Genomic DNA, 16665 nt, shown 5'->3' with positions numbered 1-16665 from the left:
AAGTGGTCAAGTGGTATAAGTAGCAGTAATGGTAGAAAGGATGGTAGCAGTAGCATTGGTAGCAGTAACAGTAGCAGCAGTAGTAGAAATAGTAATAGATGTAGAAGTAGCATAGAAGTACAGTAGCAGTAGCAACAGAGATAGCACTAACTGTAGTAGTAGCAGTAGTAGTAATGGTAGCAATGATGGTAGCAGTAGCGGTATTATTAGTATTAGTAGTTGTAAAAGTAGTAGTAGTAGTAGTAGTAGTAGTAATAGTGGTACTAGAAGATGTAGAAGTAGCAGTGGCGACAGATGTAGCAGTAGTAGTAGCAGTAGTAGTAATAGTTGCACTATCTGTAAGAGTAGCATAGTAGCAATAGGAGTAGAAGTGGGAGTAGTAGGAGTAGCAGTTAGTAGCAATAGGAATAGCAGTAATAATTTGATGTTTAGCTTTACATAAAACATCAAAAGCATTAAGACAAAGTGCAAAGAAATAAATAATAAAATGACATAAAATGCATAAAGTTAAAAAAAAAAGGATACTGAAGAATGAAGAATCTTTCTTTGTCACATGAATGGATAAAAGTTATAGTGCAGTGCAAGAAATGTATCAAAGAAACAGTGTTTTACTCTTTGTTAACAATTATTTTGCCTATTCCCCAAATTGTGTTTAACCTTGTCAAGGCGATATCCTAACCCCGTAGAACAGGTCTGGAGATCTTTTCCTCGCGTATTCCCTGAATAGCGTTTTACCTTGTCAGGGCTCTACCCTAGCCCCAGAGAACCGGTGGAGATCTTTTCTTTGTTAAAAACTACTTTGCCTATTCCCAGAATAGCGGTTTTCCGCATCAAGGCGATATACTAGCCCCAAAGAATCGCTCTGGGGATCCTTTCTTTGCCTATTCCCAGAATAGCGTTTTACTTTGTCAAGGTTGTATCCTAGCCCCGGAGAACCGGTCCGGAGAAGTTTCACTTGTCTGAAATCGCTGTTAAGATAGGCCGAAGCCGTTATAACAACTATTTCACCTAATCCCTGAATACCGGTTTTTACCTTGTCATGGCGATATTCTAGCCCCAGGGAATGGGTCTGGAGATCTTTGCTTTGTCAACAATTAATACAGTGCACACAAAGCCACGAGATTTCACATTTCAACAACAAGGCAATTAAAAGTGCTTTAAATAAAACCTTAGAAGCATCAAGACAAAGTGCAAATGAAACATGTTGTAAAAGGAAAGAACACATAATAAAGTTAAGAAACAGAATACATAGAATACATAAAATCAGGTCATAAACGTGACAGTGCAGTGCAAGAAATTTATATTTGGTTTTGTAAAAGGCAGCGGCAAACAGAAAAGTCTTCAACTTTGTTTAAAAGAGGTTAAGCGTTGCCGCAGACCTGCAGTTTCCTGGGAGTTTGTTCCAGATATGTGGAGCATAAAAACGCAACGCTGCTTCTCCATCTTCAGTTTTGACTCAGGGGACAGAAAGCAGAGCTGTCCCAGACGACCTGAGAGCTCTGGATGCTTCGTAACGTGGGAGAAAATCAGAAATGTATTTTGGCCCTCAACCATTCAGCGCTTTACAAACCAACAGTCTTATTTTGAAATCAATTATTTGACGGACAGGAAGCCAGTGTAAAGCTCTGAGTACTGGAGCGACATGATGCACTTTCTTGGTCTTAGTGAGGACGGGAGCAGCAGCGTTCTCAATCTGCTGTCTGATCCGTCTTTTAGGGAGACCTGTAAAGACAGCGTTACAGTCGTCTAGTCTACTGAAGATGAATGCATGGACACGTTTTTACAAATTCTGTTGAGACATAAGTCCTTTAATCCATACGTTCTTAAGGTGATAGCAGGCTGACTTGGTAATTGTTTCAATATGGCTGTCGAAATTTAGCTCCAAGTCCATGACTACGCCAAGATTTCTGGCTTGGTTTGTGCTTTTTAACATTACTGAAGCTGAGCGCTGACTTGAAGTCGTTCTTCCCTGGCTCCAAAATCAATTACTTCAGTTTTGTCTTCGTCTTTGTCTGACCCTCCAATGCGCACACTCGATTTATTTTTTTTTCTGTCTCAGGTTCTGTTGACATTTACATTTGGCATCGTGTCGGTTACACCGGGTTACATGGAGAGACAGAGGGAGGAAAAGAGAGGTGGAGAGAGGGAGAGAGAGATACTTCCGTAGCCACAGGGCTCTTGCTGTCATGGCATGGTTAACCTATCGACTCTAATAGCTGCCCCCCTGTGGTGAGCCATGCACGTGTGTGTGTGTGTGTGTGTGTGTGTGTGTGTGTGTGTGTGTGTGTGTGACCTCCCCCACACCCTCCCACCCTCCCCACTGACAGGAGAGGGCAGACTGGGAACCACAGCTGATGGGTCCGCTCTGTCACTTCCCACTGAGATCCATTTAATTTGCTGCTGCGTCAAATTGGGGAAAAAACGGAGACCCTGTTTTCTGATTAATTATTCCTTTCATTTTTTCCCCAATAATTTCTGCTATTACTACTAACACGATATTTTTGTGTGGCATACACTGTTTCACAATTGAAGAACAAAATTAAAAAGAAAATAAATCTGCAGGCAGCGATGCACAGGGTCCAGGTTAGTCGCAGCAATTTCACCATTATGAAAACCAGCCAAAAAACGGGGGGGGGGGGGGGGGGGGGCTAATAAAACATACTACTACACAACATAAACTGGAAAACACATATTATGTTCACTTACTCAAACTGGGGGTAATACAGTTTTCCGAGTTCCCATGGAATGCAGCATCACTTCCTCTCTTGTCGGAGCCAGAAACAAACGCTTTTGGAGCGTTTTCACAAACACCTTTCGTAAACACACACCTTTTATAAACACACAACTTGTGTAAACACACAGCTTTTATAAACACACAACTTGTGTAAACACACAGCTTTTATAAACACACAACTTGTGTAAACACACAGCTTTTATAAACACACAACTTGTGTAAACACACAACTGTAGTTAACACACACCTTTTGTAAACACACACCTTTTGTTAACACACAACTTTTGTAAACACACACCTTTTGTAAACACACCCCTGCAGATCCTGAGCCGAGCAGCCAATCCACACCAATACGGATGCAACGGTACAGTGGGCTCATGGTTTCGAGCCACGCTAATGGTACAGTTTCGGTATATTTATATTTAAGAAAAAAGAGTAAGTTAAATGGTGTTTTTAACTGTTTTTATAGTATAGTATAGTATAAAAACTAGTGAAGCACTGTGTGTATGACGGGGGTTAAAGTTCATTGGTGATTGTTGTAATTTGCATAATTTCATCTTTTGGAGATTGCAGGGGAGGTGTCCAGGATAAGTGGATAATTCAAATATTAATTTCTGTTTATTATTTATTTATTTATATAGATAATATTTTAAAAATGTTTCACAATAATAAATAAATTAAAGCAGTACTATAGTTAGATGTTTTTGTGCAGAACAGACAGAAACAGTATTTTCACACATAAATGATAACAGTAAAATAAGCCCCTCCCGGCGAGGGAGGGGCTTAGGATATCTCTTACATGGAGGGTGAAACAGTTGACAACAAAAAGAAACTTATCACCCAGCGAGACTCGGTCCCTTCATTCTACAAAAGAACTGCTCAAAAGAACCGGATCGTTCATGAACGACGTGGTGCGAGCGTCTGAAGAGAAGCTGGTAATAAAGAGGGCCACGCCCATCCCAGGGGGTTCTTTTCCCACTGGACTCCTTGACTGATCGTACTCTTTACAAAAACATTTCTCTGTGGTTTTATCTCCTGTTTCTATTGAAAAGGCTGCTTAGCCGCACGCTGTTGAAAAAAAATTGACCTCTCGCAAAAATAGAGAAATGCTGCGCGGCTCCGCCCGGACCCTGCGCAGCTCCGCCCGGACCCTGCGCGGCTCCGCCCGGACCCTGCCCGGCTCCGCCCGGACCCTGCACCAACGCGTCCACTGGACTTCCGCCGTGATACCGAAATAAGTGTTGACGTGTGCGTATTGAACCGTAGGGGGCGTGCCAATGGTTCGAAAGCACATCGCCTACCGTTGCATCCCTAACACACCGACGTGTCCTGCGGTGAAAGCTCCTGCAGAGTCATGCCCTTCACATAGTACATCAAATTGGATGATGATGTCACAAAGCGCTCTGCGCCGCTACTTCCGGTTCCTTCCGCTCATTCAAAAAAAACATTTTTTTTATTAACTCCTCCTACACATATGGTCCGATGTTCATTTGCTGTTCATCAAACTTGGACCGCAGCGTGTCTGGACTAACCCGAATACAATCGATTTGCGCACCAGGCACTTCCAGCCGGAGAATCACTGGGAGGACGGGAGGACAACAAGCCCCTTTAACACATAGTTCCCGGGAAATTAAGGGAATAACCTTTCTGGAACGGCCAGTGAGTATTGTACATATAAGAAAATATGTGTTATAAAAAGTAGAACAAACATCGTATATGAAAGGTAAAGGTAAAATATTGAGAAAAATACTTGATATATTTTAAAATATACATTGAAAACAATTACAGAAACACAAAATCGATATTATGATGAAAAGAATACATTTCAAGATATGTCTTGTGAAAAAAATTGAAAATATATTATTCAAGTATCATATCAAAGACATCAGACTGTATAAAAACCACGTTTTAAAATATTGTTTGTGGTGTATCATCTTTTTGAAATGTATTTTTGAAAGACTTTCTGAGCCTCGTCAGGGCAGCACCCGCTCCGCGCCCGCTTCTCACCTGTGGCGGAGCCGCGCGATTGGCGCGCGTCGCGGTGCGCGCGGTGCGCCTGGCCCCGCCCCTCGCGCGCCAGACGACGACCACGCCGCGCGCTCGGCTCCCACCCGCACCGCACGCGCCCCCGACCGAGCCGATCGGGCGCTGATCCCACGCGCGCTTCCCTGATCGATCCCCGCCGCGCGCGCCGACCGGAGGCCCCCGACCCCCGACCCCCGACCCGACCGTCCGACGCGCGGGTCCCGCAGGTTTTGTCTTTTCGTCTTTTTTGGGGGATTTAAACCATGAGATCCGCGTGGAGTTGCGCGCGGCTCGTCGCGTGGACGTGGACGTGGATCTGGAGTCTCGCGCTCCCCGCAGCGTCGGGCATCCCCGCAAATCAAGGTAAGAACACGCGCGACACCTGTTCCCCGTGCGGGCGGCGCCCCCGGGTCCGGAGCCCGCAGCCCCTGTTGGTCGCGGGACTCATCGGGACGCGGCCACCGACGGGACGTGGGTTTTTTTGGGGGGTACGGGGGGCGGGGGCGGGGGGCGCTGACAGTCACTGCAAACTGGGGTCGCGCACACGCACACGCACACGCACAGCCACTTGAAACATGAATTTGTTGTTAATGATCAGAAACGGAACAAGTCGTTGAGGCTCCATTGTCTCAGGTGCTGCGCTGCAGCTTCCTGAAATAAACATCAGGCTGGATGAAAGAGGTTCAAATATATATAACAAAATATACCATTATTATTATTATGCGAGTGATAATAGTATTTATCACAGTATGTAATATTATTTATAATAATAAATGCATTTTAGAATTGTTTGTATTTACCTATTTAATAATAATAATAATAATAACAATAATAACAATAACTTTTATTTATGAACGCCTTTCAAGCCAACACCACTTGACAAAAAAAACAACAACACGTTACAGGAAATAATATTTCCGCGCACAACTTCCAGAACACTGTGAATGTTTAACCTTCCACATAATTCCGAGTTGAGCTGACAACAGTGGCTGCGTCCCGCATCCAACGCACTGTTTTCAATCCCATTGTTCAAACCAGCCCCTCGCAGCACGGACGCTCCGTTGGTGCAGGAGCCGTTGTTCGTCGGCGGACCCGGTGACCGGATCAGACCTGGTTTCTCTGGCGGATCCTCAAATCTGAGGTCGATGTGTTTATGGTTGAATCTGGCTTCCTGTCCAAACATCGTGAACGGACGCGCTCTGACGTCCCGAGGGTGAAACGGAAGTGAAAAGTTGGACCCGACCCCGGGGGTCCCCGGACCACCCATTGACCACCTCTGGTGTTGGGGGGCTATTAGACAGCGACGAAAACCCTCAAGTAAATACACGCGTCACCTGCCATCTTTATCGATATCGACAACCGATTATGAGGGCTCCAGCGTGAAGCGTTGGAGCCCCGTTGTTTTTGTTGAGGTTTTTGTTCTTCTTCTGGCCATTCTCCCGCTGAAAGTGCCTGGTGCTCGGGAACCGTGGATCCCACGGACAAGAAACTACGGAATTTCATTCGGGAAGGTCCAGACACGCTGTGGTCCAAGTTTGATGAACATCGGACCATATCGGTAGGAGGAGTCAGTGAAATAACACGACGTTTTTCTGAATAAGCGGAGGAAGTAGAGGAGCTTTGTGACATCATCACAATATTAATGCGCAGGGCATTAATAATAAATAATTGTACTGTCTTCAATTGATCCCATTATTGCCATTTGTGCAATTGCGGCAACTAATTGCGATTATTATTGTTACTATTATAATTGTTATCATTATTATTATTATTTTTTTATAATTATTGTTGTAGTCCATATTATTATTATTAGTATTATTTTTATCATTATCATTATTATTGTTACAATAAATATCAATTACAATATCAAACCTATTGATATTGTTCTGGGAAAATTCTCTGAATTTTGAAATCTAAAGCGATTTGAAACTGGAGAGCGACAGATGCTACGAACAGGGTTTCACGTCTTGTTTTTAACCGGCACGTCACAAACATCCTGTGGTTTACGTTTCATCAAAATTTATCCACATACGGAGCAGAAATTTGTGGGACCAAATTTGATCGATATCGCAGACGTGGTCCAATGTTTTTCATGCCAAAACATGTAGGACCCGGCTAAAAGTATCTGGAACGCAGCGATGACAGAAGCTACGAACACTGTCGAGGTGTCGTTTAAACCGGTATGTCATAAGCAGCTTGTGGTTTAAGTTTCATCGAAATCGATCCACATACAGAGCAGAGATTAGTGAAAAACAGATTAACTTTGACCCAAAGTATTCAGCTGGTCCTGTTTGACCGACACGCCACTGCTCGTAAACAAAATGAACAAGATGAGATTTAGAGTGAGACGCTTTATGACATCATCAAACTGTTTACTATAAATGTAAAGATTCTGATTCAGAATGTACATTGGACCGTGTCCAGTATGCGGTGTACACTATGTGGCACTGTAGTGGTTGTAGAGTACCTATGTGTTGACATGTTTATTTATCTACCTTTTCACCTGGTAGATGTCTGTGGATCCGTTCCATTGATAATTTATCTCTTTAGTCCTATTCATTTGCCGCATTCGTGAAAAATACAAAAAAACAGTAATCCACGAAAATCGTGACCATGTTGAGTCAAATCCACTGTCATTTACGGCTGGGTGATGCCTTCAAAATCCAGCGAGGCGTCGGAAAAATAGTAGCCCTGATATATAAATTACTCACAGGAATACCACAACGTTTTTTGTGATTCATGGAAACGTAACTTATTGAAAATGTAATTCAAGGAAAACAGTCACCCCTAAAATGACCAAAGTTTGACTGCTGTCGTAAACCTCCGTAAATACGTCACTTCAAACATGTGACACAAACAGCCAATCATACAGCAGGAGTGCAGATTCCCCACGGAGCCTCCTCCCGGAGCCCTTTCATCAAATAGGGAATTAGTACAAATACATGAATACATAACCTGACATGAAAATACCCTGGTCGAAAATGAAAGTACCACGTTGACGTTATACGTTTGTGTAAGAACTTGCTGTTACATTTTTTCAAGTGTTGAAAGTAAAAGTTGTGGTGAAAAATGGAGTGGAGTCATTTAAGAAGATGTGGAACTAATAAATCATCGATGAGCAGTTTGATTGATCTGGAGTTTGATATTTATCATTTACTATAAATCCTGATTAAAAATGAAACTTAAGTAATGTGACTGTTAGAAATGCAGTAGGATAAAAAGTATAGATATGTAACATGTAGTAGAGTCCAAAAATATAGATAATTGAATTGTAATGGAGTAAAATGTATAAATACAGGAAAGATGTACTTCTGTACAGTAACAAAGTACTTAGTTACTTTCTACCACTGATTACAAACCAAAGCTAACAACCAGGATACACATAACCGACTGGCCACACGAGAAGTCCATAATATCAATTATTATTTTTAGGGGAAAAAACCCACAATGTAGTCGCTGTTACACCATGTTTTTAGTTTCTGCTCCGACTCATCGGTCTGGTTTTCTGTTTGGGTTGAAGCTCCGGCGTCTCGGCCGTCGACATGTTAACGTGTTTGTCAGGGAAAACGCTGCACGTTGGTCTGCCATTTTGTCCCCCATGTAAATGAATGGGGAGGAGACCCCAGATGCATTGATTTGCAGATGCATGTTTTTTCTCTTACATTTTTTTGTTGCAATTTCTTTTCGGAAGCCCATTCTGAACAGTTGAAAACTTAATTCAGTGAAATCTATGGAGTGAAAGGTATAGATATTTGAATTTGGATTAAACAAATGTAGATATTGGAAATGTAATGAGGTAGAAAAACAACATATATTTTAAATGTGATGGAGTAAAGTATAGATATAAAAATTGTATTAGATAAAAAATATATATGGATATTGGAAATGTAATGAGGTAAAATACACATATTTAAAATGTAATGAGGTAAAAACCAAAATCGGATTCTTTAGATGTAATGGAGTAATGTATAGATATTTGAAAGTTATTTGATTCAAAAAGTGTCGATATTGGAAATGTAATGAGGTGGAAAAAAAAATACACATATTTTAAATGTGGTGAGGTGAAAAATACTAAAGGAATACATCAAAGTAAGGCTCCTTCCACCTGCGTGTTGAACAGCTCATGCTGCGTTCCGCTCAAGTCGCAATTCTGAAAAATCCAGCCTCCACTTGGGAGCGTGCGAGGGAACAGCCACGTATGCTGGAATTTCAGAGCCGAGCGCTCGAGTTCACCACGATAACGGACGCGTTGCCGCGGCAACACGGTGGCGCGCGCCCCTCCGCCCGGAACAAACGTGGAGCGCTTGCTTATCGCGCTTGCTTATCTACTGGAAACAGATAACGAGGGGAACCGGCTGTTTTCACCAAAACGCTGAGGAATGGAAAGCGCAGAAGGGATCCCGCGCCCGTGTCCATATATATGGTCCATGACGCCACGGTCACCCCGAGCCCCAGCCGGAGCAAGCAGCGTGGTGACCCCGAAAAACATGATATATTTCACTATGTCCACTTGATTGGTCCACTTGGGAGGTCAGAACACAGCTTGTGACAAGAGCCGTTGCCGAAGGAAACCTCCCCCGGCGCCAAAGAGTAAAAGGGAGAAGTGCACCCTGAGCGCCGGGTGTTTGAAATGCGGTGTGAGAGGAAGGAGCTCCGATGATGTTGTTCCCGGTTGTGTTTCCGGAAGCCCCTTCTGAACCGTTGAAAACCCAACGAAGAGATCACTTCCACATCCCTCCGTCCAACGTGCCTCCGTTTTCCCATGGCTTTGGCGCCGCCGGCTCCCTTTCCGAGGTTGGCACATTTTCGGATGCGGGGCTTTTCACTGACGTGCGGCCGCGGACGATCACGGCGGAATAGCAAACTGCCGGGGCGGGTGGAGCCCCGTGACGGAAACGCTGCCGCTTCAGTGTGGTGCGTGAGTGTTTCCTGCCGGAGCTCGCAGCGGGCCATGCGGCCCTTTCGTTCATGCACCCGAGGGCCGGACCACCTGGCCGCACGTTTTTATTGTTTACTTTATTAAAATCCGAATATCATTTCAACATTGAACAGCCCAAGTATTAGCCCTGTTCAAGCTGTGCGGCTTTGGTGCGGACAAAGAATATACAGTATCTCCTTTCCCGACCATTCACTTTTATTTCATATAAAAAACCCCAAAAAATTATTTATTAATTTTTTCACATATTCTTCTGACGCTGAACTGTGACGCTGTGTGTGTGTGTGTGTGTGTGTGTGTGTGTGTGTGTGTGTGTGTGTGTGTGTGTGTGTGTGTGTGTGTGTGTGTGTGTGTGTGTGTGTGTGTGTGTGTGTGTGTGTGTGTGTGTGTGTGTGTGTGTGTGTGTGTGTTATTGTCACATCTCACAGCCCTAACACACGCTACACTCGCCACTAAGATACAGCCGTGTACCTTTTAGGGGTATCAAACATCAAACTGTGAAGACCAAGGTTGCCCCTAATTTGGGCAGATTTTTTGACCGGCGGGACCGAAGGAGTCACCAGAGCTACAGGAGGACAAAGCAGTGCCCCTGCCGAGGGTGGTGCCACTGAGCAGGCCCAGAGAAAGGAATTCACGAGCCACAACGTCACCTCCCTCATTCACGGCCGTGGAATCAAATTCTTCCGTTTCACTCTGCACGGGCCGCCCTCCGCCCTGGTGGAGTCATGGAAAAACAGACGTTGGTTCCCGGGAGGGTGTGACGGTGTCGTCGCACGGCGCAGGAGCTTTTCATCTTCTTCCCTAAACATGAGCCAATGGTTTTAAAACAAGTTTTACAGAGAAAGGGAAACGTGATGAATGATAATCATAAACATACATACGTATGTTTATGGGGAGAGAGACTTGGAGAGTGATGGAGCCAGAGACTGATGGAGAGACTGATGGAGAGACTGATGGAGACTGGTGGAGGCTGATGGAGACTGGTGGAGGCCGATGGAGACTGGTGGAGACTGGTGGAGGCTGGTGGAGACTGGTGGAGGCTGATGGAGACCGGTGGAGGCTGATGGAGACCGGTAGAGGCTGGTAGAGGCTGGTAGAGGCTGGTAGAGGCTGGTGGAGACTGGTGGAGGCTGGTGGAGACTGGTGGAGGCTGGGAGCTACTCATCATCGAAAATGACAAACTGATGGAGCCTTGGATAGCGAGAGAGACTGAGAGAGACTTACTTTTCATTTGTCGACATCAGTTTGAACGAGAGACAGAGCAGACTGGGAGAAAGACTGATAGAGACTGGGTGAGAGAAACTAGGAAAGACTTTGAGAAAGACTGGCGAGAGACTAAGAGTCTTAGCAAGACTGAACAAGAGACTAGAGCTGCTTTCACACAGGCCCTGCAAACCTGAAATGATCTGGACATGACGCTGAGGAGCTGTAGGTGTGAACTCAACATTTTTCCAGACTGTACCCAGCCACCACCCTCGTACAAAGTCTGTGTAATGTCTGATAGAGCGGTGTGTGTGCACAGAGCAGGTGATTGTCCGGAGCAGAGTTTCTGTTGGAACAAATTGGTGCCGGTCAACGTGTTCTGGAAAATTTCAATTTCCAGGACAAATTGGAGAGATTCCGCTCAAATACTATCTGTGTTTATTGAGCTGAAAAACAATTGATAAGAAGGTTAAATAGATTATGTAGATGTATAATACTGTATTATTTTGATTGAATATTCAAAATAAAATAAGTCCTGTCAGTAAACGCCATTTTAAAAATAAATAAATAAAATTTACAAATATTACGACTTGAAATCAAATAATTTCCGTTTGTGAACAATAAATAACAGGTGCGGCCACTTTAATTAACATTTCACTTAAATACAATTTTGATCAAAAGAAGAACAAAATAAATGTGACAAGTAGGTCTAAATAAATAATAAAGTGTGTTGGCGTCCCCTCGACATATTGAATATTTACAATGAATATTTAGCGTCTGCTTTGGGTCGGGGGTGAAATTTCCAAGGAAACACCGAACTATGGATGTACTGTATGTGTCCCAACGACACATCATCTTTCTGCTTCTCCTCAGAGCTCTAGACGCTGCATCTGTGTGTCTACTGTGTTTACAAGCACAACCTGTCCACGGGGGAGGGGGGGGGGGGCGGGGCTTAGTTCTATATCGACAAATGTGATTGGTCAGAGGTGAAAGCTCAGACTGATTGGCTTCCGGTTGACACTTGCAGAGCGCGGAAATTAGCAGATCTGCGGAATTTTTTTAATCTAAATGATCCACCCAGCACTGATCCAAATTGCGCTTAGTGGGAATTTTTTTTGTCACCGGAAATGACGACCGGGAGGATTTAAATATGTCGCACTTCGACGGATTTTCCCGGACAAAAACCGGCAACTATTGGAAAACGTAAACGCCGGTCCGGAGAGGTCGTAGCGAGCGAGCGAGTGGGCGTGTCGTGTGTGGATGACGTCTCTGTCTAGTATTTCCAGGCACTGTAAACGGACCTGATTATACGGATATTGTTCGTAGTCCATGTGTGAAAGACCGAACCGAACAAGAGACGGGAGCTACTTTCACACGTGAACTCCGGACAATATCGGGATCATCAGGTCTGGACGACGTGCCCTTTCACACATGCAGCGCACAACCGCAGATTGTCCGTGACAGCTGGTTCGCACCACCCGGAAATACTCTGTTTGGTTTAGACGAGGGGCGGTGCCTGGGCGGAGCATGCAGGGGGCAGGACGAGACGCGATGACGTTGCGCTGTTCTGCAACCCACCCAAGATGGTGGAGGAGGCTTCCGACTGACCAGTAATTGTGATCCGCAAAATCAACGGGAGAGTGGACGGGAATATAGAGGAGACCAGAACCAGAACCTCACCAGTCGCATGGTAGGGGCGTCATCAACACGAGACACGCCCACTCGCTCGCTGGGAATGCTCCGGACAATCACCTGGACATTTGCGTTCACACAGACCGATAATTTCAGCGTTGCGGTGCATGTGTGAGAGCCGCTTAGGAAACACCGCAGGGGGGGAGCGAGAGAGAGAGAGAGAGAGAGACCCTTTATTTTGATTGTAGCTTAGAAAAGAAGGGGGGAAAAAAATCCCCTCGTTTACGTGCTCTTCATGCTCCTCATCCGTGTTCTTCTGGTATCCGCGGAGTCTTACAGGACCAGAGAACCATTCAGTTTTGATGGCTTTTTAATGGCATATGTGACGATCATTCCCACTGGAGGGAGGGAGGGAGAGAGAGATTCAAAATCCCGTATGATGTAGTTCAGCACCACTTATCTCTCTCTTTATGGCCTAATTAGATGTGCAATCGCCTCCTAAGGATATATTTTATCATTCTCTGCAGAGAGAGAGAGACAACCCGACATGCACTTTGTCCCTCCTCCATCGTGGTCTCCTGTAGGATTTTGTTAACGATTAATCGTCATGCAAGTAATCGCTATTGATGATTAATTGTCTTTCTTTTCTTTCAAAATCGTCGCCTGGATACAGTTGTATGTTTTTGTCAGTATTTGAGGGTATTTTAGGCCAACGTTATAAATGTTGTAATAAAATTGGTCTGTTATTACACTGTTAATACAATGTTAATACACTGTTTTTACACTGTTATTGCACTGCTAATGCTGTATTTCCTCAAATATAAACCGGTAGTCAAATAAAAACCATGCCTCTAATAAATGCCGGTTGCGTGGTCTACACAAGCAAATACAAGCCTGCCTTAAATACAGACCAGAGGAAAAACTTATCAGAGCTGCGGCGCCGTCAAAAAAATCAAATAAAAACAGTGTTTTTATTTGAGATGTATTTAATTTACTCCATTTACTACTGCCACATAGCAGATCGCTTCTTGGGGCAAATTCATTTCACCATACATGTATTTGCATAGCACGGCCAGATGTAAGTTTGATTGAAAATTCATACTAAAATATGATAAAATAAACCTTATTAAACAGAAGAAATTAGTTATAAAAAAGCCTGCTTCCAGTAAAGGCCTGGTACCCTCTGCAGTTGAGGTAAATGATGGCCCTAAATTATGCACTGTTTATGCACTGTTGTTACACTGTTATAGACTCATAATAGGACAATACATTGTTCATTGCAATTATTTACTGTATTTGAAAATTATTAACTAAAACACCGGTGACGGTACTAACTGCATATCTACCTTTTCCGAAGGAGAGCCGTGGATTGACATTAAACATTAGAACGTAACAGTTTGCGATGACAGTTTGTCTTGGGAAAATATCAAATTCATATGTTTTCTCTGTCGCGGCATTTCTGCTCTTGGTTTGAAATGCCGCTCAAATTAGGATGAAAACACATGGTTATGGACTCAGAACAATGTTGAAAGCTCAAATAATTGCAATGAGAAGATTATGTAATAATTTTAGTGCTAGTGTTGTGTCGACATGCGGACGCCCTGTTTTACAGCCTGACTTATCCTGCTTCCTTCTCTACCTGGAGCACTGCTTTGGTTTTTTGTCAACAGCAGCTGGTGTACACGTGTGTGTGTGTGTGTGTGTGTGTGTGTGTGTCTGTGTGTGTGTGTGTGTGTGTGTGTGTGTGTGTGTGTGTCTGTGTGTGTGTGTGTGTGTGTGTATGTGTATGTGTATGTGTATGTGTATGTGTATGTGTATGTGTATGTGTATGTGTATGTGTATGTGTGTGTGTGTGTGTGTGTGTGGGGGGGGGGGGCCAGTTTTGTGTTGGTCCTGATCAATGAGCGATAACAGAGCAAATGGCAAACGCAGGTAAACGCAGACTCGCTTTAAACGCTTTATCTAGCAAACGTAAAGATTCATGTTAGTGAGACTAAGTGCTATAGTGTTAGTGTTATATAAGAAAATAACTATACAATAAAAGAAGTAAAAGTCAAGAGCGAGCGATTTTTACAACTACTCAAGTACAAGTAGCACCTTCTACCTATTGCAAAATAGCTGTTTTCTGACCTTGAATGTAAAGATTTGGGTAAACAGTTAATTCCTGATGGAACTGATGGAAATGCACCTCATTCTCATGTTATTCATTGAAACATTCATTCACTAATTTCTGATATAGTTTCAAAGTTCACCTCCAATTTGGATGGAAACATATGATGTCTTACTGAAGAATTACCGTGGACTTTTTACACAATACAACCACCTTAAATATGCATTACTTTTGCATTCTTTTCAATTGGAAATTCCCCTGTGAATGTTAAAATTTGCCATTATTTCACAGTTTCAAGTTTGACATTATTTCAAGCCTGACACCCACAATTTTTTTCTTTGTAACTATACCTCATCAAATACAACCTTACAATACAAACCAAGCAGAGGAACTCAGCGCACCGTGGATCTCATGCTTCCCCGCTGACAGTTTAATAAAGACCAAAGCTTTTTCACCTTCGTGAGGAGATTTTCGGGAGTTTCTGTATTAAGAGTCGTTGCCCGTTGCCCGGTTGCATTATTGATATCAAATCTAATCTTGACCCTTAAGTATCGATATCGTATTCAATCGATATCAAATCCAATCGCAAATCTTTATATCAATATCGTGTTGGATCGGTTTCGAATCGCGACCCTTTCTATCGATATCGCCAATCTTTGTCTCTCCTTTGCCGTATATCATATACCATGAGTGACTGTTTTGTTTCTGCAAGGGAAGTTGGAGCAATAAAGTAATTACAGTAATTAAAGCGCAGGAACACAGAGTGAGCAACGAGCTGGTACTACAGTACAGATGGTAGAACGGCTTTAAAACTTTGGAACTGTGGTTATCGGTAGGGTGGGATAGTTGTTTACTGCATACGGCCTGTTCAGCACAAGGTCAATTCATAGCAAATGCACCAGGAAAAAAATGGTTTCTTATGATATCGATATCCTGATACGACACTGGATATCTGTTCCATATCTATATTGTGGTATAGGTAGGTCTATGTGTTTATGGAGCACTACAGTCAAGTAATGCCGTATTCTGAACTTCACAGACCATTGACTAGATGGTAATATCCACATTTCCAATGATTGGTTCTCCGATATTTCTCTTGTGTGAAAATCTTTATAGAGGCACCAACAGTCATCCCCCAAAATATCATGGAATGAATGACATCGAGGTACTCGTCAGAAATTCGCGCAAGATTTGGTTCTGCCAAATGTAGGCGTTTTCGCGCCTCCCTGCGGGGAACCAGGAACTGGGGAGGTCCCCCGACAACTAGATGCCTTGGAGGGTTTTTCTCTGGTTGCATTCACACTGGTAGTAGGAACGCTGAAGTGACGTCAGCCAATGGGTTTTGGGCTTCACCTTCGGGGTTCCGTTGAATATACCCCGTAAACTTTTGCGTATTTCACCTTTATCGCTCCACCAAAATCTCTTTCCGCAACAAATTCGAGGCGAGAAATACTCGGTCCAGTTTCTGAATCTTCACTCAAACAAGATCTACAAGACTTCATTTGAAAGTTTGCTCTGACTTCCGTGAGGCACAGGCTCTCATCGGGGCAGCGCATGCGGAGTTTTTGTTTCATTCAATTGACGTCGGAAAATAAAATAAATGAAATACATCTACAATAACAATATATTTTTGATCTGTTTTAGGGTCTTTTTGGGGTTTATTTTTCAATCACCGTGCACTGACGTCACTGAAGCTTCCGCTTGTGCCGGTTCGTCCCTGCCCAGGACTAAGAGTTAAAGTCTCCCAAAACAGCGTTCTAAGAGCTACGATCATTCCGAGCTCCTGCAGTGGGGACACAAAAAAAGGGAAGGTTCCTCCAAAAGCTTTCAGAACTATGAAACGCTTCCTGCGGTGCCAAAAACACCTCTTGCCATCTCACACAGACAGAAATATCAGGGCACTTCAGGTGTCCGCTAACTCTTACGGCAAATCTATTTAAGAGGCGTTCTAAAAAAAATGCACCAAAAAGAGTCTTGAGCAGTTCGGGGTTTGGTGTCTTGCTCAAGGCGGGTATCGAACCGGCA

The 16665-nt window shown here is 43.6% G+C and overlaps 1 protein-coding gene across 1 annotated transcript in view; it reads left to right on the top strand.

Moving 5' to 3' along the window:
- Positions 1 to 5022: 5022 nt before the first annotated feature.
- The window catches only part of epha5 (EPH receptor A5), a gene marked incomplete at both ends in the record, with an annotated part of 97153 nt that continues 85510 nt past the window's right edge, over positions 5023 to 16665 (top strand). Inside the window, one exon of the mRNA XM_080018306.1 lies at positions 5023 to 5122. Within this exon, the coding sequence (XP_079874432.1) occupies positions 5023 to 5122 (100 nt within the window). The remainder of the gene's footprint in view (positions 5123 to 16665) is intronic.

This window comes from Zeus faber, assembly GCF_960531495.2.
Source record: "Zeus faber genome assembly, chromosome: 17".
Taxonomy (NCBI): domain Eukaryota; kingdom Metazoa; phylum Chordata; class Actinopteri; order Zeiformes; family Zeidae; genus Zeus; species Zeus faber.
Note: the sequence above shows the minus strand (reverse complement) of the source record. Positions and strands in the feature narration are given on the sequence as shown.